Genomic DNA, 24,573 nt, shown 5'->3' with positions numbered 1-24,573 from the left:
GGGACCTGATCTGAGGTCGGGACTTCTTAGGTTAGGTCGCACGTGACAAGGCGCACCAGAGGCGACGGTGACCGGAAAAGCAGAGTGGGACCAACCCGCTCTGATACCAAGTTGAGAAATAGTATTTTTGAATAATGCTTGAGTGCCTCTCACTAGGACACACTCAGCTGAGGCTTTTTATATATATGAAATGACAAAAAGGTCAACAAGTACAAAAGAGAGAACAGGTGCAAACTGAGGTACCTTACACAGAGGAAAAGAAAGAAAAACCGACTAATACAAGACAGAAATTATTATAAAAGACAAAAATTTAACAGTGACAATCAAGTTGCTCTTCACATTCCATCTAATTCGGTCTTCCATGAACAGACTAAGCACATAGAGATCGATTGTCACTTTGTGATAGAGAAAGTGCTCTCAGGAGAAATCACCACCGATTTTGTCTGCTCCAATGATCAACTGGTGGATCTATTCACTAAATCTCTTAAAGGAACTAGTGTTGATTATATTTGTAACAAGCTTGGTTCATATGACATATATGCTCCAACTTGAGGGAGAATGTTAAATAGTTAATATTTAGGGATCCTGTTCCATAATATATGCTTAATTGTAGCATCCTTATGATTATAAATAAACCAGCACATGTGTGGTACAAGACACAGTTTCTGTATATTGTAATACGTGACATCCTCATTTATTTACCCATTATTTTGTAATATTGATCCAATATATTTAATGTTAAAAACCTATGGTATCACATCTTTTCTGGTTTTTACTTCCAAACCATTTTCCTCCTTGCTAAAATCACAACACCTGTGTTATCTAAACTATTAAGTGAAAACATTGTTTCCAAAGTATGTCTTAACTCTTGAGTGAAAACATCATTTCCAAAGTATGTCTCCAAAATGCAAGTTTAGAGTTAATTGCTTCCCTTGACCTAATCAAAACTATATCATCTACAAAAAACAAGCAATTAGGGATAAATTTTTGTATGTCCTTGGAATATATATTATGGAATCTATCAGTATCTAATAGAGAAAACGTCAGGAACTGCTTCTTTATCTCATCGTAGTCCCTCATTCGTTTCCTTATTTAATTAATAGTCTTATAATATTATCAGACTTGGGCTTTACTAGTAATATTACATTAGTGTTACCAGACCTAATTATTAGTATAAATAGGAGTATAGTACCATTATTGTTAGTATTTTGCATCACACCATAACACATCATAACAATCAGTCTAATAGACCATTATTATTGGGAACCTCATTTCTCCCTTTTCTTCCTTCCCCACCTAAACACAAATAATTTCATCACGCATTAAGAGATTAAGAAAACCACATTACAACAGTATTATAGATTAAGACTTACAATCATCATTCTTTCTATTTATATTATTTCTCTTAATAGATTCATCTGTTGGGGAAAAAAAATAGGACTTACATGCCGATCAAATCTTCCAGGCCTAGTTAAAGCTGGGTCAAGAATATCAGGCAAGTTTGTTGCAGCCATCAATATTATTCCCTACAAGATAAAATAATGAATCAATTTCTAAAACCAGAGGAACGAATTGCACTCCAAACTGTTCAAAGATACCTCATTCTGCTCAAACCCATCCATTTCAACAAGTAGCTGATGCAATGTCTTCTTTGTGTGGCCCTCCCATTGTTTTCTTGTTGATCCAACAGCATCAATTTCATCAATAAAAATAATACAAGGAGCCTAGAGAAAGATAAAAGGGAAATAAATATTCCATAATCAGAAATAAATAAAGGACCCATGTGGTATAGTGCAAAACCAGAATAACAAACAATTTAGGGATACCATTTGCAAAAATCAACAGACCTTCTTTTTGGCTGCTTGAAATAAGGATCTAACACGTCGAGCACCAACTCCAACAAACCTGAGCATGAAAGAAAAGTGATATGAAAATGAGCATCCCTAACAGCCAACATATCACAAAATTCCTTAATGTGACACTAGTTGCTACAGTATATGTTAGCATGCAAAATAGGCCATCCAAGAGATGACAATTCTATCCAGACCCTATAGGTACCCACAATGGGTACGGTAAATACTTGCTCAATGGGGATGAGCTGAGGCAAGGCCAGGGATTTACCAGCAAAATTTAATGGGGATGGGTTCCAGCATGAATATATAGGTACCAATCAGATATAGAGATGGGGATCAAAGTTGCTACCTAAAGATATGATATCATAGAGATTTAGAAGATATGATTTTGTTATAGGCTAAAATGTGGGGATGGGCTGAGGCAAGGCCAGGGATTTACCTGCAAAATTTAATGGGGATGGGTTCGAGTATGAATATATAGGTACCAATCAGGTATAGAGATGGGGGTCAAAGTTGCTACCTATGATATCATAGAGATTTAGAAGATATGATTTTGTTATAGGCTAAAATATGTTTCCAGTCTCTATAAATATGGAAAAGTTCGATTTCCGTCCCTCCGAAATTTGGGGTCTGCTTTTCGTCCTCATATTTTATAAATGTGTCATTTTTTGGCTTGGAGTCAGGTTCTATAAATATGGAAAAGTTCTTCTTCTTCCCGCCACCTCACTCACCCTCTTCCTAAACCCTAGCCTCGCCGGACCACAAACACCACCGTGTCAATCTGACCCAAACCTCCATGCCCCTATCCACCAACAACTCCGGCGCACCACCTAGCCAGTGCCGACAACATCTGCAACACACCACCACCGCGTCGTCAAGATCAGCACAACCACACCTAGCCCCGAATCCAACCAACAACCTGCAGCCCCTAACTTTCCGCAAACCCAAGGCCCACCAAGAAGAACTTTTCCATATTTATAGAACTTGGCTCCAAGCCAAAAAATGACACATCTATAAAATATGAGGACGAAAAGCAGACCAAAAATTTCGCAGGGACGAAAACCAAACTTTTCCATATTTATAGGGACTGGAAACATATTTTAGCCTTTTGTTATAATACGGTAGAAATTAAGATATGATTATGTTTATGATATGGTAGAGATTAAAAGATATGATAGCTTATTTCTAGGAAAGTAGGAACTTTTATCTTATCTAGTAGGATTATATCTATAAGATTTAGATTAGATTTAGATTAGATTTTGATTAATCTTTTCCTTTATATTAGCTTATCTTTTTGTATCTATATATGCGCACAGTCTTGGAGTCAACGAATAAGAAGAGAGAAATACACAGATTTTCAGTTATGTCCTTTAATCTCAGCACTACCTACACAAGTATGGAGACGGGTACAGGTATTTTTTTCAAACACAAGTATGGGGGCAGGAACTATAGTATCATACCCAACTCTACCGGCTGTCATCCCTAGATGACATGAAAACATTTTAGCATCTAATCTACCAAGGTAGAGTGCTACACACATCACGCAGAAATAAGAAATTATAGAATGTTAACAACTCATCATTCTGCTTCATGTAGTTTGCATGTTTCAAATATTTGGATTTATTCCCTAGCAATAAATATCATAAGAGGTCAATTCCTTAGAGTTTAGCAAAAAAATGGGGACCCTTGAAGATACTAATTTTTTTTCATATACCTTAACAAAGTACATTAAGTTAAGAAGTTCAACTTCAATTTAGGAATCTAACAATCAACAAGCAATACATTTTGTTCTATAAAAAGTAAAAGATGTTTATCCTCCTCTCCCTTCCCACCCAAGGAAAAAGGATCAAAGAAATGCAACAGTGCAACACTTCTCATTAACTAAGGACTATTAGAGTAGTAGAAAGGGAGGTGCAGTATTCAACTGCACACTCACTTAACTATGACAGTTACCAAGTTAGTTCTTAGTTAGTTATGACAGTTACCAAGTTAGTTAAGTGTCAGTGTTAGTTAAGAGTTTGTTAGAAGGTTAGTTAGTAATAATAACTAATTGTTCTAGAACTCTATATATACTTCTCTTTGTAACAGAAATTAGTTGCCCAATCATAATAATATTTTCTGATTCTAAAAGTTCTTTCTCTTTATCTCATCTTCAGTTTTGTTAAGAATGCTTTTATGGTATCTAGAGCTTGGTGACGATCATCAATGGCATCACAACAGAATGTGTTGCTTTCTGCTTCTTCACTTCCAAATTCAATTTCTCACAAGCTTGATGATTCAACTTTTCTCCTGTGGCGACAACAAGTCAAACCAGTTATCAAGTCCCATTGACTTCAGCAATTCGTCACAAATCCACAGATTCCGCTCTGCTTCCTCTCTAAAGATGATTGTGAGCTGGCATTGAGAATCCAGCTTATGAAAGTTGGAGCAACAGGATCTAGTGCTCCTCACATCGCTTCAATCGACTCTCTCTACGTCGATTTTATCGCAAGTTCTAGGATGCACCCACTCCTATGAGGTTTGGAACGCATTCACGATTATTTCCACAAGCAAACAATAGCCACAGCTTGTCAACTTCGCACTCAGCTTCGTGCTACGACACTTGCAGGCAAATCAATACATGAATTTGTCATAGATTCAAGCAATTTCTGATTTTCTTGCTTCCATTGGAAGCTCAATTATGCTTCAAGAGCATATTGATTCTATTCTTGAAGGTCTATCGCCAGGTTATTATCCAATTATTGTGATCATTGAAAGCAAATTTGAACCCCAGCCTATTGATCTAGTTGAGGTGCTTTTATTGGCTCATGAATTGCGCTTGAATAAGTTCAAGCAGTCTTCCTCTGATTCGCCTTCAATCAATCTCACTCAGGTGTCAAACAAACAGGATCCAGAAAGCTTCTCCAATTTTCGAGGTGGTTCTAGCCATGCAGGTAGCTACAGTGGTGGTTTTAACCACAATGGTGGTTGTCATGGTGGTGCTAGCAGTGGCACTGATGGCGGCGGTGGCCATGGTCTGGCGTCTATTGCTTCACTAATTTCCAATGTCAAGTGTGTTACAAGTATGGGCAAACTGCTTCTATTTTCCATTTTCGCTTTGATAGGAATTATCAGCCAAATTCCTCTTTAGTCCTTCACGATCCTACCTCACAAAATTATGGGCCTCAGAATCAGTACAATGGTGCTTCTGGTCAGAGTAATTCTGGCCAATATTATGGTGATTCTCGTCCCTCAAATGTCTAGACAAATAACAATAACAAGTTTACTAATTCAGGAAGTAATTTCAATCCCAGCGCTGTGTTAACTAATGTCCCTAATCAATCCACTTCCACAAACCACAATTGGATTCCAGATTCAGGTGCTTCTTTTCGTGTAACTGGAGAGTCTCAAAACATTCAACAAATTGAGCCTTTTGAAGTTCCTGATCAAATTTTCATTGGCAATTCTTTAGATAATTTGAGAGACAGGTTGTTTAACAAAATGAATGAATCTCATATTATTGATCATCACAAAAGTTAGTTACAAAGTTTGTTACAAAGAAGATATTTATAGAACTCAAAACTAAGAGACTGCAGCTGTTAATAGCTAAGAGGGAGGTGCTGTTAGCAAAAGCTAACAGCTCTAACTAAACTGTTTTAACAGTTATACATACATATTCTAATAGCAATGGTCAAGGTTTGCCTACTTCTTCCTTTGGATCCTCCTCTTTTATCTCTCCCTATAACACTAAAGACTCTTTGTCTCTTCATCATCTATTGCATGTGCCTCATATCACTAAAAATCTTATTAGTGTCAGCCAATTTGCTAAAGATAATAGAGTCTTTTTTGAGTTTCATCCTAATTTTTGTGCTGTTAAATCTCAGGTAACCAATGAGGTCTTGCTCCAAGGAAATGTTGTTCCCAATGGTCTATACAGCTTCTCCAACATCAAGCTTCAACATCCTGTGTCTGCTTCTACTCTTGTTTGTATTTCAACTGTTGAACAGTCTTCTGTGCCTTCATGTAATAAGTCTGAAAAGTTCAATAATGTGGAAATCAAAACACAAGCAAACTTTAATTGGGAACTGGCAAAGAGCATGGGAGTTACATGCCAATCATAGCAAGACACAATGATATCCAAGTTGATACAACCGGAGGTAAGGGATAAGGAGGAAGCAAAAAGGTTGGGAAGAAAAGGGTGTCCCATATGAAGATTATATCCTACAATACAAGAGGACTAGGGAGGGGTGTTAAATGGGCTGCAATACGAAAACTAGTCAAAAAAAAAGGTGGACATGCTGTGTTTACAATAAACTAAAAAGGAGATAGTGGACAGGATAATGTGTTAAGCTATTTGGGGTGATAAGGACATATCATGGGCAATGCAGCCAGCAAATAACAGTGCAGGGGGAATCTTATGCATATGGAATGTACACACATTCAAATTAGAAAGGAAACACAGAGACTGGATTTATCTATTTGGAAGGAACACTGGTAGCTGAAGGTGTCAAAGTCAACATTGTGAATGTATATTCACCTTGTGATGTGATACTGAAGCGCAATCTGTGGGAGCAAATCAGAAACGTGTATAAGGGAGGATTATGGTGTATACTGGGTGATTTCAACAGCATAAGAAGGCCTACGGAAAGAGTTGGCTCCAGCCAAACACAACATCATGAAAGGAGTATCAAGGAATTCAATGATTGGATTGCTGATTTAGAGGTAGATGATGTACCTTGTATTGGCAGAAAATACACATGGTACAGACCAAACGGAACAGCTAAAAATAGGCTGGACAGATTTCTAGTTTCTGCAGATTGGCTGAATAAATGGAAGGACACCTCCCAATTCATCCTACAGAGGAATTTCTCAGATCACTATCCACTATTGCTGAGATCATCCAATGTGGATTGGGCCCTAAACCATTTCGGGTACTGGATTGTTGGTTTCAGGATAGACAATTCAAAAAGGTGATATCTGATTGGTGGACATCACAATCAATTCGAGGTTGGGGTGGCTATGTGCTAAAAGAAAAAGTAAAGGGACTCAAACAAAGGTTGAAGGTCTGGAATAAGGAGCAATTTGGGGATATCCAGAAGAAAATTAGCAGGATTGAGCAGGAGCTGAACATGCTGGAAGTTGGTGCTGATGGTAGACAGTTAAATGATAGGGAATTGGTGCTGAAAAAAAAACTGCAAGAAGACTTATGGTTGGCAGCCACATCCTATGAGTCTTTGCTAAGGCAAAAAGCAAGGACAAAATGGATAAAAGAAGGGCATTGCAACACTAAATTTTTTCACATCACAGTTAATGATAACCGTAGACATAATGCGCTTAGAGGATTGATGATAAATGGAAGCTGGATAGAAGAACCTGCCAGGATCAAAGAAGAGGTTTGCCAATTCTTTAGGAGGAAATTTGAGGAAGACGACAAAGAGAGGCCAACACTTGAGGGAACCTCTTTTGAGACAATTTCACAAAGCCAAAATGAATTTCTGATGCAGCCTTTTGATGAGAAGGAGATCAGAGATGCAGTGTGGGATTGTGGGAGTCAAAAAAGCCCCGGACCAGATGGTTTGAATTTCAATTTTATCAAAGAGTTCTAGGATCTAATGAAACCAGAAGTGCTCAGATTTTTGGACAAATTCTACGTAAAAGGCAGATTTCCTAAGGGCACAAATGCATCATTCATAACGTTAATCCCAAAATTGCTGGAACTTCAAAACCTGAATCAATACAGGCCTATATCACTCATAGGGTGCATATATAAAATAGTGGCCAAAGTGCTAGCAAGAAGACTGAAGAAGGTGATGCCAAAGATCATAGATGAACAACAATCAGCTTTTATTGAAGGAAGACACATGCTTCATATTGTTTTAATTGCCAATGAGGCGGTGGAGGAAGTGAAGAGAAATGCTAAGAGCAGTTTGATATTCAAAGTGGACTATGAAAGAGCATATGACTCAGTTAGCTGGGATTTTCTGACTTTTATGCTGAGGAAGATGGCCTTTTGTCCTAAATGGATCAAATGGATGGATGGCTGCATCAGAACAGCTTCTATGTCAATCCTCGTTAATGGAAGCCCTACAGCTGAATTTATTCCACAAAAGGGAATAAGACAAGGGGATCCACTAGCCCTTCTCTTATTTAATATTGTGGCTGAGGGCTTAACAGGTTTAATGAGAGAAGCATTAAAAGCAAACAAGTACAAGGGGCTGCTGGTGGGAAAAGATGGAATAGAAATCAGCATCCTGCAGTATGCAGATTACACCATTTTTTTTGATGAAGCATCCATGCAAAACGTGAAGGTCCTCAAGGCAATACTCAGAAGTTTTGAGATGGTATCAGGCCTAAAAATCAACTATGCAAAAAGTCAATTTGGGGCGGTTGGAAAATTTGCCGAATGGTTGAATGAGGCTGCCTTGTACCTCAATTGTAGTTTGCTAGCTGTACCGTTTACCTATTTGGGTATCCCCATCAGGGCAAACCCAAAAAGTTGTGTGACTTGGGAACCCATAGTTAAAAAATGTGAGAGTAGACTAGCTAAGTGGAAACAAAAGCCATTATCTTTTGGGGGCAGGATGACTTTGAAAAAGTCAACCCTAAATTCAATTCCTATCTATTTTATTTCTTTTTTCAGGATTCCAAAGAAGGTGGTACACAAGCTAATCACAATACAAAGAAGATTCTTAAGGGGTGGAGACATGGATAACCACAAAATTGCTTGGGTTAGCTGGGAGACAGTATGTCTATCAAAAGAAAAAGGAGTCCTGGGAATTAGAGCCTTGACCAAATTCAATCAGGCTCTCCTAGGAAAGTGGAAGTGGGATCTATTTCACCATCAGGGAGAACTCTGGGCTAGAGTGTTGGACTCCAAATATGGAGGTTGGCGAAGCTTGGATGGCAACAATACACCTCAAGCAGTCTCCAAATGGTGGTACGACCTGAAAAAGGTGTGTCATAATTCAGGGGAGGAAAGCTGGTTCCAACAGGGCATAAGATGGAATGTAGGGTCTGGTTCAAAAGCTAGATTTTGGGAAGATGGATGGACAACTGATGGGATCCCTCTAAAGGCAAAGTATCCTAGACTATACCTGAACTCGAAACAACAAAAGCAATACATTTCGCAGATGGGAGACAGTTCAGAAGGGAAATGGGAATGGTGTCTGCAGTGGAGGAGGCTATTGTTCAAGACTGAAATAAGTATGGGGGCTGATTTTCTGGAGGAAATACAAGCTATTAATATAAATCTCCAGCAATTGGATAAATGGGTATGGACAAATGATACCACTGGAAAATACACAATTAGAACTTAGAAGTGCATACCAATTACTGGACAAGAACTCAAAAGATGATAACACAGATGGAATTTTTCATGCCATATGGAAGCTAAAACTACCAAACAAGGTAGCATTTTTTGTCTGGAGACTAATGAGAGACAGACTGCCCACTAAATTGAACTTGACTCGAAGAAATATCGACATCAATGATACACTCTGCCCATTCTGTACAGAAAAGGAGGAGGATGCAGGGCATTTGTTTTTCAGCTGTCACCAAATTAGGCAGATATGGTGGGAATCCTTGTCTTGGATCAACATGGTGGGACCTTTTTCGCAACACCCAAGGCAGAATTTCATGCAGCACTCGTTCTACAATACACATCTTGGTATCAAGTCACAGAGATGGTTAATTTGGGGGGTGGCACTAACTTGGAGTATATGGAACCATAGAAACAGAATAGTATTTTCAAATGATAGCCCCAACACCAGTAAGATAATGGATGATGCCATTTTCCTTTGCTGGAGCTGGTTAAGGAACCTAGAAAAAGGATTCGACAATCCTTTCCATCAATGGTCAAGTCATATCAGAGAAGGGTTTTGTAATTAGTGGAAAATAGCTCCACAGATAGGGATCACCAATATATACTTAGAGTTTTGGTTCTTTAATCCATCATGATTAGTTTTGTATTAGGGAACCAAACCTCCACATGGGAGACTTCATTGGTGATTGTAAAAATCTCAGTACGACTTGTACTGAAACTTATCTAATATATAATATTATTTTTGCAAATCAAAAAAAAAAAAATAGCTCTCTATGGTATGATTGTCTTGGTTATACCAATTCTCGTGTACCGCAACTAGTCTTGCAACACTGTAATATACCTACATCTAATAAAAGTTCTAAGTTTTTGTTCAGTTTGTGCAGTGGGCAAGTCTCACAAACTTCCTTCTTTTCCCTCTGAATCTGTTTACACTTCTCCCCTAGAGTTAATTTACAGTGATCTTTGGGGCCCAGCCCATGTTTCCGCAATCAATGGTTTTTCATACTACATAACCTTTGTTGATGCATTTTCTAGGTTTACTTGGATTTATCTTCTTTAAAACAAGTCTGAAACCTTAGATATTTTCAAAAATTTAAAGCTATGGCAGAATTACAGTTTAATTCTAAAATCAAAAGTCTTCAAACTGATTGCGGTGGGGAATTTAGACCATTAACATCCTTTTTGGCTGACTGGTATTCAACACAGACTGATTGCCCCCACACCTATCATCAAAACGGTGTTGTGGAAAGAAACACAGACATATAATTGAGTTAGGTCTTACCTTACTTCATCATGCTTCTTTACCTCTCAAGTTTTGGGATTCTGCTTTTTGCACAGCTGTCTACTTGATCAATAGATTATAGCATCCATTAAGTTTGAAATACCTTATCATGTACTATTTCAAAAACTTCCTGATTACAATTTTCTCAAAACCTTTAGGTGTTCTTGCTTTCCCTTACTCAGACCTTATAACAACCTCAAATTAGACTTTAGGGCTCATGAACTCAGTTGACTGAACTCCAAGTTCCCTTTCGCACGCCAAGTTCCCTTTTGCACGCCCATCATATTTTGCAAATAATCAAAGTGTTGTGGCCATGGTTATCAAACTCTTGAATTAACGCGCTAACTCTTACGAGTTTAAGAGTCTACTTGTCCTCTGCGAGTTGACTCTTGAGTAAACTCTTTTTTTAGTAGACTCTGGGTAAACTCTATAAACTCTAAGTATACTCAGTAGACTCTCGAGTTTGCCACCGAGTTAACGAGTTAGCAAGTTAAAAAAACTAGACCAAAATGTAAGTCATTTTTTTTAGTTTTTTGTCTTTATAGCATTCATCATGCCTTCATTTAGTATATTATTCTCAAATACAAAATTCTCACCTTTAATAATATCAAACCTTTGTTCTCTAATAACATCAAACTTTCGATGAGAATGATCTACCACTACTATAACCTCTGCAAGTTATTATCTGATAGTGATGTATTATTACTAGACTTGGTTATTTAAATATTCTGAACATTATAATTTACTATTTTGCTTTATTATATTGTTAAAATGTTTAATTAGTATGTTATTTATACATATTTTGTTATTATTTTTATATGAAGTAGACTCTTACGAGTCTACGAGTTGAGTCACTAATCAAGTCTATGAAACTCTCACGAGTCTGCGTAAACTCTCGAGTTTGATAACCTTGATTGTGGCCATTGCTTATAATCCTGTTCTCCAAGCCAGAACGAAGCATATGGAGATAGATATCGTTTTTGTTAGGGAAAAAGTTTTGACTAAACAGCTTATTGTACATCATATTCCTGCCATTGACCAATGGGCAGATGCTTGTACTAAACCCCTATCTCCTACCAGGTTCAGTTTTCTAAGGACCAAACTCAATGTGATTGAATCTGCTTCAAAGACTCAACCACCTTGAGTTTGAAGGCGGCTATAAGAGTATTAGAAAGGGAGGTGCAGTATTCAACTGCACACTCACTTAACTATGACAGTTACCAAGTTAGTTCTTAGTTAGTTATGACAGTTACCAAGTTAGTTAAGTGTCAGTGTTAGTCAAGAGTTTGTTAGAAGATTAGTTAGTAATAACTAACTGTTCTAGAACTCTATATATACTTCTCTTTGTAACAGAAATCAGTTGCCCAATCATAATAACATTTTCTTATTCTAAAGTTCTTTCTTTTTCTCTTTATCTCATCTTCATCTTCATCTTCAGTTCTGTTAAGAACTCTTTTAAGGACTGACACGGATTGAGCCTTAAAGTTGGCAAGAGTATGTTAACATTAGAATAACGATAACAAAATACATTTAGTAATCAATAACAGAAAAGCATAAACATATTCTGTATTACAATTAACAACTGTATTCTCATTATCAAGGTTGAAATACAAAAGCATTCTTTGTGTGTTATTATTTTCAAAACTAATGAATTAAAATATACCCATATTACATTACAGCATAACTGTGCAATATCTTGTTTCTGATCTCAATACTATATATAACATGTGCTCAATGCTCAAATTTAAGCTTTGAAAACATAGAAAGCAAAACAAGACTTACATCTCCTCAAATTCAGAGCCTGCTCGATAGAAAAACGGAACACCAGCTTCTCCAGCAATAGCCTTCAAGGTCCCATATAAAGCAAACACTATTAGATCATAACAATGATAAATTTCAATAGATTAACTCAAAAGGTTGATGTCAATAATGTAGGATTTTAGTTACAGTCACAGATCAGAAGAATTATGCAAAGTGTAAGAAAATATCAAAGTGAGAGACCAGAACCAAAGTCCATTTATATCCTTCTTTGAACTTCCTAATAGAAAATAGCATATAACAGTGTAGTGTGGCATATTGAGAATGATAGTGTATCCCAAAAGCATATGGAAGAAGACCAATAGGTTCTAAATTGTATAATACACTAACTTCGTAAAAACTGTAAAAAAGTGTCTGACAAGACAGAAACTAACTGACCTTAGCTAGCAGAGTTTTTCCAGTTCCAGGTGCTCCTGTCAAAAGAATCCCCTGAAAAGAGGAACACTTTAGCCACACTTAATGAACAAAATATAACCAATACACACAAAAAAGGTATGATATCTTATTATAAGACAAGCAAATTTGTCAGCATAGCATGCAAGAAAAATGTATACATAATATTATGATGAATAAGACATAACATGTTTGTTACTGTGAACAACAAAATTTGGATATGGAGAAGGATTCAAGAGAATCAGTTCATTAGATGGAAAATTAGTTCTTCCTACTAAGAAATAAGAATAAGAAGTCTATATATGGAAAATAGAAATATGAAAAAAAGCTGTCAGGAAAAAAAAATGACAAATTAACCTCTTCAGACCTTTGGCAACTTTCCTCCAAGGCGTGTAAACTTAGATGGATTTTTTAGGTACTCCACAACTTCCTCAAGTTCTTGCTTTGCATCATCACAACCTTTCACATCCTTAAAGGTTTTTACATTCTGCAAGGAAAGAAAGTGTGATAGAGAAAGATTAAGAAAAGAGAACACATAAGATGTGGAAGAACTTTTGATTTACTGTATATTCTACACACAAGTCTAATACAACAAATAAGGAAACTTGAAATGACTGACTAATTAAACTTTCCAACTTTATCGTTGACTGATTCACAAAATTGCAAGTAAAGGCATAATTAGCTATGATTATTTTATTTAGATAAAGAAAGGATATGAAGGTATAATATATATCATGCCATTGTTCATTAGCCTATTCCACCTAGAATCTTCTCATCCAAACATTCACTGGCAATCAAAATTCTAGCTTATCCAAATTTAAGCTATTGAATCACAGAAACGTTCAAGAGATACAGAATAATCTATTTTCCAGACTGTTATAGAAATCTGAGTACAGAAGTAAGAACAGATTAACAAGTTAACCTTTTCAGGCATCACTTCCTTATTCAGCTCCTTTGGGGCATAGGAAGAACTTGATCCAACTCCTGAAGGTCCAATCCCACCCAAGCTTCCAATGTATTTTTGAAGTGCAGCAGCACCCATAAACCTGAATGGACGTGTAGTAGCAATACAAGTATATAAAAATCAAAGAGTGGATGCTTATACAAGAGAAAGTGAGGGAGAAAGGGAAACTAAAGACTCATACCAGACCAACCCCACAGCTACAGTGAACAAAATAGTTGAGATAAGCTCTTGTGTAAAACGTGATTTATTTGATACTTTTGGATCAACCTAAAGGAGGAAACAGCTTCATGAGATTCCGAGAACAACTAAACAAAAAGAATCTGGGTTAAAACAGAGAAACTAAACAATTTTATTCCACAATATTTAAAAATTATAACCAATAAAAGCACAAAGCATAGAGAAAGCTTTCTACAATAAATTTTACCATAACCACATGTAGTGGCAGCTTGTCAGATATTCCAGGGCTAAGAAAAGTTTCATCTGAGTTACCCAATGCACGCTGCTTCAAATCTTGCAACTGAAAAATATGTTTACCATCAGTTCCCCATGATATAAAACAAGTAATTATGACCTAAAAAAGTCAAAAGGCTGTTATTATGATCAAAAGAAAGTTTGTGTACAAAAGGAAAAATTGCAATCAATAGGAGGACGAGATTCATCTGTTATGGTCCATTATAAATCTATCATGGGTTTAAAGACAAAAAGGAAGTGCCAAATAACTCAAGATCCAGAAATGTATGTGAGAGAAATACTGCCAAAAAAAGTTGTATTTAAGTACATAAGAAGTATCCAAATCTTTTATGCCAAAAAAAAAAAAAACACCACCAAAGTCTCTTCCCTACTAGGTGGGTCAATTATATGATCAAACAATGCCATTGTGTTATGTCATGAAACAAATCCTCAAAAAGTCTACTTAGATTTTAGATCAAATTTTGTTTCAAAGAGTTCATCTAGAATCTTTCTTGGTTTCCCCCTATCATCAACTATAAGACCATCTTGCATCTATTGATTCTAGTCCATTTTTCATAGTGAGGCTTCTATTGTCTTCTCACATGGCCAAACAACCTCCAGTTTCAACAAGATTCTATGATCTTCTCCTCAATAGATGCTACTACTTTCTCTTAATGCATTCATTCCTTAACCTATCATGTCTTGTATGTCTAGTTATCCACCAGAACATCCACATCTCTGCAACACTGAGCTTATGCTCTTGTGGGCTCTTTACTGCCCTACATTTAGTACCATACAGAATCACAGGCCCTATGGTTGTGTGGTAAAATTTCCCTTTAAGCTCCGAAAGCAACTTCCGATCACAAATAACGCTTGACACATTTCTAAATTTCAATCCATCCAATTTTGAATCTTATGGCATACATCTCTGACAATTTGCTCCATCATCTTGATTGATAGTGTCATGAACCAACTATACCAAAAGCTTAAGCTATTAGGTGAAAACACATATGGATGGCTTTTATACTGGTATAACATCTCTAATAAACTGATCAAAGATAGTTAAACCTCACTACTTGAGGAATGGTATAATCTCCAATATCCATGTCCAATATATTCTAGATATTTTATTTCACATCTACGTAATCCTGAAACCATATGCTTCCAAAGCTTTTCTCCATAGTTCTAGTTTTACCATTAATCCCCCCTCCCCTCCCCTTCAATGACTCTCTGTTGGAGAAAACCCAAGTCTCACATCGACTAAAGATAAGGCCAAGATAGACTATATAAGTGAGGGGCAACATTCACCCTATGAGCTAACTTTTGGGGTTGAATTAGGCCCAAACCCAGATTCTAAGACTCTCCCAGTAGGAATACATCATCCTACAAATGTATGCATAAAGGTACTACCTCTAGGATATGCTAAGTGAGCAAGTTCAAAACTTAAGTTTAAGAACTTAGAAATATAATAGTCTAAATCAGGAAGATACAACAGAGATCAGCAATAAAATTAATATCCTAACACAGATGCAAATGTCAAAAATTAGATGTGCGGCATGAAACTTACAACTTTGTTAGGAAAAGAGATCCTTTAAAAAAAAAAAATGTAGTTCACCAGGACAATAAAATAGACATCAGTTAAGCACTTAGATGATGTTTATGGAAATAAAACAGAATAAACTTTTGAACAGACCAATATTAACAAATAGATCCCAAACAAGATGCACAGGAAACCCCTCCACCTCTACTAATGAAAATGCAGCACTAAGAATTTGGTTACACAGACTAAAAATTGAAAAGCAGGATACCAAGAACACGATGCCTCAAAATGAATACCAGGGTAGGAAGGCTAGAAGCTTTTCCAGAATCCTCATCAGGAAGATATTCGCTAATAGCATTAGTGACCACAAGAGCTCGAAGATATTCCGCAACCCCTTTACTGTCTACAGCTCGATCCCTTTGTTCAAACCACTTGATGACAGATTCAGGACTAGAAAAAATACATATAATAAATAAATCAATATATGCCAACAAACTTTGACACAAAAACTTCCAGGTCAAAAACCTATGTAGTTTCATTGTCTACCTAACCAAATTTTCCCTAATGTCACATCTTTCTTCTTCTTTTTTTCTTTTCTGTAAAGCATTACATGAGCTACACTCTCCAATAACACTCAAGTCCATGTATCTAACTACAATTCACAACTTTTCATCCATCCTACACCATCATTTAACATCCAAGACCATCAAATAAAAAAATGACAGCAGAAAAAGTTAAACCTAAAGAACCCATAACAACTCTTGCACGAGCACATGCACGACCAACAAAAGCTTAAAACTTTATCATTACTTCAATGCATGTTTAATTATACTATTTTTACTTTTACCTAGTGTCACCATACTGATGCAAGAATTGCTCAAGAACCAACTCAACAAACAAAATACACCACCTGCACATTCTATTATTGACCATTCATCAAACAACATTTCCAAATTCCAAAACACACCTGTGCTTATTGAGTTCAAAGCTCAAAAATTCATCACTACTTCAATGCATCTTGAATTATATTAGTTTAACTTTTACCTAATACAAGAATTGCTCAAGAACCAACTCAACAAACACAATCCACCACCTGCACATTCTATTCTTGACCATTAATCAAGCAACAACATTTCCAAATTTCCAAATTCCAAGACAGACCTGTGTTTATTGAGTTCAACAAGCAGAGCACTCTGTTTGGCGGCATCCTGGGGATTCGCGTCGGCGTCAGCGACCAATCGCTCGAGGCGCTTCTCCTGGCGCCAGAACGGCCACCAATCGAGAAGCTCCGAAAAAGCCTTCTTCACGCGGTCCCTCGCCTTCACCCACAGCCCCACAAAGAACACCACTATCGAGAGCCTTCCACTCGCAACAACAATCTTCTCCGAATCCGCGCCACTCCGAAGCACTGCCTCGGCGCCTTCTTCTTCTTCCAAACCCGAATCTGAAACCGAAGCTGCACCTTCTTCGGTTGAATTTATACCCGGCTCTTCGGTGTTGGCTGAACCGGCTTCGTGTTCCGGTTCGGAGGGGCTGAGATTGGGTTCGGAGGGGCAGAAGGTGCAGCATAACGGTGTGGAGAGGACGCGGCGCATGGGGGGGAAGGAGAGGGAGAATGGGGAGTGGTTCGGAGAGAGGAACGGGAATGGGAATGGGAGGGAAGGTTTGGAGAGAAGGGAAGGTTTGGAGAGAAGAGAAGCTTGAAGTGTGGCCATTTTTTTATTATTAGGGTTTTGATTTCACAGAGTGGTTAGTGTCTCTTCTTTTCTCTGTGTTTTGGTTTTTGTTTTGTGAGAGGATTTGGGGGAGAAGGAGGAGGAGGAGGGTGTAAGAAAAGTTACCTTATCCAGGGATTATTGAAATTGGCGCCAGCTTTGGAGATGTTGTGTGTCTCTACGGATTTTATTGCAATTTTTGCAAATATTGTTTTGTTCGGTCGTATAATTACGCTTGGATTGAAAAATGTTCGTTTCTTGCCTCTTCATATCGTGGACATTTCGTAATCACACTCCTGGAGCTGCCTCCATGGATTCTTTGTTTTGAGTGAGATATTAGCAATACGTCTTATATTAATTACTGTCTTCAAAATACTAGTTATTGAATGATTAAAATATTTTTTCAATTCTTAATAAATATTTAAATTTTATGTTTCTTTCTATCGGTAATCAAAATAAAATATTTCGCTTCGATAGTTATGTTGAGCAGAATTGGCAGGATCAAAATCGACAGTGTATATTAACACAATGATTGGATGCCCAAAATAATTATTAGGTCTGAACTCAACGTATGACGGATCCCACTTAGAGATCATCAGGCGTTGCTTAGAGAGAAAGATTGATTAAGTTAGCATGGGATTTATGTGGGGGGTTTCCATGTTTTTAGGATAATGAATAGAGTTTATAATTATTTTCTTTATCTATAAATATCTGAAGCAAATGTATAGGAAGACAAATTTCAAATCAAAACCCATTTATCTTCTATGCATTTTCTTATCTTTCAGCTTTCGGTTTTTTACTCGCTTTAATTTTTCCACATATTTACGGTTTTTTAAATTATTTCCTTTATTGTTTTGTTTACTGATTTATCTTGTCCTTGTCCATTAAATACTACACCAAGTGTTTTTTTTGTAACTTGAGAACCCATTGTTGAAGAGTAGAATTTCCTCTTTGATTCAAATCGCATGATTTTATTTTGAAATCGTGTTGAAGTATTGTCGATCCAAACAGCAAAATTTTCACACGATAACAATTTCTTAATAATTTTTTTTGTCACGAACAAATGAAAAAAAGTTTATTGGATATCAAACACAAAATTTACTAATTTATTCGATACTAAAAAAAAGTGGAAAGAACCAAAAATAAAATTATTGTTTTATTAGAGACTCGATGCAAAGAAAAAATTTATCTAGGAACAAATACAAAATTTGTTTTTATGAGTGCTTAATTTAAAAGAAAAAAGAATTTATTGAAAAAATAATAGAAGAGCGCAAAATGATCATAAACAATGCAATTTTACATGTCCCAATAAAAAGGTCTTTTTTCCTTTTAGTTCCTTAATCTTTGTTGTAGTTAGCATTTGCCTTATCAATATAACAGGTATGATTTTTTTAAGGATAAAAAAGATTTTACATTGTATTACTGAACACTTAGATAAAGTGATAGAAGGTTAAATTTACGGCATATGATAAAAAAAATTAACCACTATAATTAGGGCATTTGGTTCCCAGTGGGATCTCGATGTATCCCACAAACTTCGATCCTTTGAGTCGATTATGAGATTCAAGCTTAGTCACACTTAAAACTCTTTGTCCCTCTCCAAGGATGCATTTTGCTATAGGGTGAGGAGTTTAAGTGTAACTAGGTCTCAGACTGAGAATCAGTCCCATGGCTGGGACAAAAGACTAAAGCTTGCAGGAATATCTTGAGGTCTCATATGCACTTCTAATTTGTATAGGTGGGGAAGGAATCTAAGATCAAAATTCAAAGATAGTATCAATAGTTGCAAAAAAGAGCTAAATGAGCTTAGGCATAGAGATGATAATGAATCTGTCAAAAAATTCAACCGTATTAAGGATGAGCTTTCAAGGTAGGTAGTTCGTGAGGAAGCATTTTGGAAGTAGCGGTCTAAGGTTTATTTTGCCTCTGTGATGGAGACAAAAATACAGGTTCTTTCATGCCTCCACTACTAGTAGAAGGAAGCACAATCGTTTGGAGAAGCTCACCATAGATGATGGCATTGTTGTTACCTCTCAAAAAGGGATTAAAGCAACGTGCGAGGACTACTTCCAAAATTTATGAGGATGACTTGGTCATTGAATTTGTGCAATGCAAGATTTATGAGGATGATAATTATTACACCCTCGTGGCTTTGTTTGAGGCAAGCAAGTTCAAGAAGGTGGTGGATCAAATGCATGTCTACAAATCTCCAGGCCACAACTGTGACAACCTCTACCCCGATATACATAATTATAAAATAAAATACATGGAAATGTGGAATTACATAAAAGAGATTTTATTTTCTAAGCATAAAAGAGTTCATGTGGGTAAAAGGTATACATCCACGTTAATCAACAAATTAAAAAACAAATAAGGGTATAAAAACATCTTCGACCCAAAACAAGGTCGTCTAAAAAATTTTTTACAAAAGAAAATCAAGTTAAGCAACGGAACAACATAAAGTAACATGTTCAAAATATTATGCAAATGATATAGAAAGCCATCCCCCAATGTCATATCCTATCAGAGCGTTGCGTCCCAGCGTCCTCCACCATGAGGTTCTTTAAAGCCATCTACCTAACCATCTGCTCCCATGAGCACAAGGTTTGAGATCATCATAGGATCAAAACACAAAAAACATACAAGGAGTGAGTTATCACATTCTTAAGTAAGTAGAGATAACGAAGCTCATATATATAATATAAGTATAACAAGCTCAACTTAGCACAATTTGCATCATTTTACCACTCATTGCATAACATCACTTGTCCCAAGGATTTAATCACAAAATCACATTCCGCACCTTCACATTAACCACATGTTCAGAACAACACAACATCTCACACTCACACAATTCATTACCCATTATCGCAACCAACCCTTCAGAGGGAGGGTGGCGTGAGACTCACGGGTGCGTCTTCCAAGGGAGGAAGGCGTGCAGAGTCGCCACCAACGTTTATTCTAGGAAAACGTCAAAAAAACCAGAACGTGCGGTCTACAAATTTTAAGTGTGAAAGGTTCGGGAGTTGTCTTTATGCGTGTGAAAGGTATTAGCACCCCATGCGTCCGTCACAAGGGACAACAACCTTCAATCAAGTGTGCAAATATGACTTCCAAAACTATGTATTTCCCTTTTTATGTTTTTATGTATTTTCCCTTTTTTATGTTTTTTTCTTTTTATGGGTCTTTTGTATTTTTTATCTTTTTGTGGGCCTTTTTTTATTTTTTATCTTTTTGTGGTCGACAAGGGTGTTTCCCTCGCTCCTGCGTATTCCTCAACTGCGATGAGGAAATCAAACCTACGTAGTTCTTTGAGAACTAAACGTTGGTTAAGTTGTTTTTAACTTTTTTCGCAAGATATATTTTGACCGAACAAAAGTCGTTTAAGGCATTGGACCTTTAAATGATCTTTTGATTTTTCAAAAAGGGAGAAACATTAAGGCATTGGACCATTAACAATCTCTTGTTTTTGAAAGGAGAGAAACGTTAAGACATTGGACCATTAACAATCTCTTGGGGTGGTCGACAAAAGCGGGGCTTTTGCTCCTACGTATCCTCGATTTGTGGTGAGAAACTCAGACCTACGTAGTTCTTACGAAAAGCGGTAAAGTTATGTGTTTATTTTATGCTTTTGAACAGTTCATGTTAACCGATAAAAGCAAAGAGGATCGTTTAAGGCGTTGGACCTTAAAACGGTTTTAAGTGGCTTTTGCGAATAAAGCTTGATTTGTGGGTTGATTTTAGCCTTATTTTCACTTTGGTTATTGGTCAACTCGTCCAAGGAAACTTTCAAAGAAAAACGTCCGATTGATTTTTTTGATTATTTTATTCAAAGATATTTTGATTATTTTTTTAAGATATTTTGATTATTTTATTATTATTTTCCCTTTTTTGATTTAACCGAGGTTACAGCGTGGACAATCAGTTAGATTTTGCTTTAACTGTGATTAAACGACATTACAACACAAATGATCGGTTGAAAGCCAACAAAACAAGAAATAAATTGAAAGTCTCGGATTCAAAAACTTACCGGTTGAAGAACGAAGAACACACGAAGAACGACAAAGAACAGCGGAAAATCTTCACGAAATTGCTCATGAAAACGTCTCGGAAGCGTTACGGAAGCACCTTGGCTTGGATTTTCTTCACGGAAACACGTTTTTTCACCAAAAACAACTGAAATGCAAAACATAGGGGTCAGGGACCCTTTGGAACAACTCCCCCTCGACCTATTTATATAAAAAAATGGGGAGGAGGTTGCCGCCCAGCTCGCACAGGCGAGCAGGTGGCTTCCTCAGGAGGTTTCCTGATGCACCCACCATTTTACTAAGTTCACCCCCTTTTTCGTAATTTATGAAAAAGTTACGGAAGCATATCGGACTTGATTTTATTCTTTTTTTCTCTTCCTTCTCACTCATCTTAAGTGAAATATGCTTATTTAGGGTTACAGGAATTTTACGGAAGCATTACGGAAGCCCCGAAAGCCATTTTTCAACAAAACGAGGGAGGAGCTTGCCGCCCAGCTTGCCCAGGCGAGCTAGGTTGCTTTCTCCTTAAGCAACCCAGGCAAAAATTGCTATTTACACCCATATCTTGATAAGTTCACCCCTGTTTTTGTGTTTTTTTTTACTGTTTTCCTTCCGAAACCTCACGAAACTTTATGGATTCCACGGTGATGGGTGTTAAGCCTTCCAAAGCGATCAACAATGGTCCCTAATGCAATCCTACCCCCCAAGGGCATTGGATAGAATACTCCAAGAAGATTGGGTCAAAGATGCAAGAGAATGCCCTAGGGTTCTCATGAGCCTTAGGGTAGATTTCGGGCTCATAGGCTAAGTATGAGCCCACTTATCTTTGTACATATTAGATTAAGATTTCATTAATTTTGGGCCTTGTATTTAGAGCTCCATAATGTAGGAAGGGTACCCTAGAAATATAGGATTTTCCAGCCCTTGTATTTTAGGGCAGCTAGATTAGTTTTTGTATTAGGGGTTGTTTTGTAATTTCATGTGAATTAAGTGAATATTTGATGTGTGTGTTGAGAAATAAATTTAATTGAATTGGGAGAAGCTCAATCCAATTAAATTTTAGAGGGAGAGGTGAGCATTTGCTTGCTACACCCTATTATCACATCATATAGTTACACTTTGTGCATGTCCTTTATGCTTTACATGCCTCATGACACCTAAGCACACTTAGTGAAAAATCTTGGACTTGATCTTGGATTAGTGGGCTGAACCATATCTGAAATTCACTAATCATAATTAGTGAAATTTTGGCTACAAAATTTGGCTCCACAAATTCAATTTCAAATTCAAGTGAAATTTGAATAGAAATTCAAATTCCCTCCAATTTTGTGTGACACTTAGGCTATAAATAGAGGCTATTTGTGGGCATTTTTGCAACTTTGATCATTTGAAAATTAAACTTTAGATTTCAGAGCTCTTTTAGAGCACAAAATTTCGTGCTCTTCTCTTCCTCTCCCTTCATTCATCTCCTTCTTCCTCCAAGCTCTTATCCATGGCCTCCTATGGTGGTGAGCTTCTTATAGACTCATCTTCTCCTTGAAGTGGCGTCTCCTCTCTCTCTTCCTTCTCCATTCCGCTGCCATTCTTCCAAGAAGCAAAGGAATCCATTGATGAAGAAGATCCTAGGCTTACAAGCTCCAATGGAGCTTAGATCAATCGCCGGATGAAATTAGGGTGTAACAGTCTATTTACACCCCCACTTTGCTAAATACACTCCCATTTTCGTGTTTTTGGCCGGTTTTTCTCCGAAAAATCCCGAAAATTTATGGATTCCACAACGATGGGTGTTAAATATTTTGAAGTGGTCAAACGAAGGCTGCATGCCGACAAACAATGGTCCCCGGATGAAATTAGGGTATGACACCCATCATCATGTAACAAGTCACAATGATCATTATGTAGGTGTTATGCAACAGATACACTAAGACTCAATCCTATACGAAATGTGGTACCATGTCGGTGAAAAACCTCATTGGACGCCTAGAAATACATGACAAGACATACCACACATAGATAAGTCGGGTCACTCTCACTAGGTAAAATCATAGGGAGACCAGTTAGGGTCATGTTATTTTGCGAGAATGCTCCAACAATGTGGGAACGACACGAGCTTAAAGGAGCACTAAAACTGGGTGTATTTACCCCAAGGCCTAGACTCCAAAGAGTCCATCAAGGTCTTTCTCTCCTAATTTAGGTCCAACCCATAAAATATTTTAGCATGCAGACTCTATCTATGAACTATACAAAATACACGACTCCTCAATTGTTCTCAAAATAATTTTAACTCATCGCGCCTCAAAGTGATTCAAATCATTGGGTTCTCATAATGGATCCCATCATAATACTCGTCGTGCATTAACTCGTTGCTCTTAAAAGGTCTTATAGTCGTGTGATTATACGGTTCATAGCTCACAACTCAATGCACATAACATCTCAATACACATCTGATCTCACAATTTAACACATACTCAACTTATCACATACACTCAATCTCAATGATAATGTTATAATCCCAAAGTAACATGTTATCACACCTCATAAATCATATACACGTCACACAATATTAATATATACATGACACAAACACAGGCTTTTACCTATGAACTATGCAATACACATAACTACTTAATTATTTTCAAAATCATTTTAACCCATCGCACCTCAAAGTAATTCAATTCATCGGGTTCCCACAATGGATCCCATCCTAATACCCGTCGTGCATTAACTTGTCGCCCTTAAAGGGTCTTACAATTGTGTGATTGTACAATTCATAGCTCACAACTCAATGCATATAATATCTCAATATATATGTATCTTATAATTCAATACATACTCAATTTGTCACTTACACACAATCTCAATCACAATTTCATAATCCCAACATAACAATTTATCATGCTTCATGAATCATATACACATCACACAATAGTAATATTTGCATGGCATTAAACATATATATATATATATATATATATATATATATATATATATATATATATATATATATTAAATCAAACTATATTATTTTCAATTAAAAAAAGTTTCTACAACAATTAAATTAAAATTGTATCAAAAGAAATTACTACTAAGCATTAACTTTACAACTTTCTTTAATTTATTATTTGATTACTTTTATTATTACAATGTATATATAACATGCAAATCATCATCACATGAAGATACATGACAAAGAAAATAATTTGTATAAAATGATCAACTAAAGAGAAGAT

At 36.7% G+C, this 24,573-nt stretch overlaps 1 protein-coding gene across 1 annotated transcript in view; it reads right to left on the bottom strand.

Annotated features, from left to right (window-relative positions):
* Positions 1–17,651, bottom strand: part of LOC100815980 (ATP-dependent zinc metalloprotease FTSH 11, chloroplastic/mitochondrial) — a 29,754-nt gene extending 12,103 nt beyond the window's left edge. The window contains exons 1-11 of the mRNA XM_006596221.4: positions 16,762–17,651; positions 15,897–16,050; positions 14,035–14,127; positions 13,792–13,877; positions 13,569–13,692; positions 13,014–13,133; positions 12,632–12,682; positions 12,218–12,279; positions 1,848–1,905; positions 1,599–1,724; positions 1,446–1,526 (exon numbers count right to left, since the gene is read on the bottom strand). Coding sequence (XP_006596284.1) covers positions 1,446–1,526; positions 1,599–1,724; positions 1,848–1,905; positions 12,218–12,279; positions 12,632–12,682; positions 13,014–13,133; positions 13,569–13,692; positions 13,792–13,877; positions 14,035–14,127; positions 15,897–16,050; positions 16,762–17,315 — 1,509 coding nt within the window. The 5' untranslated portion in view covers positions 17,316–17,651. The remainder of the gene's footprint in view (positions 1–1,445; positions 1,527–1,598; positions 1,725–1,847; positions 1,906–12,217; positions 12,280–12,631; positions 12,683–13,013; positions 13,134–13,568; positions 13,693–13,791; positions 13,878–14,034; positions 14,128–15,896; positions 16,051–16,761) is intronic.
* Between the last annotated feature and the right edge of the window lie 6,922 nt (positions 17,652–24,573).

This window comes from Glycine max, chromosome 14 (genome assembly GCF_000004515.6).
Source record: "Glycine max cultivar Williams 82 chromosome 14, Glycine_max_v4.0, whole genome shotgun sequence".
NCBI lineage: Eukaryota > Viridiplantae > Streptophyta > Magnoliopsida > Fabales > Fabaceae > Glycine > Glycine max.
This window is presented reverse-complemented; position numbering and strand designations above follow the sequence as displayed.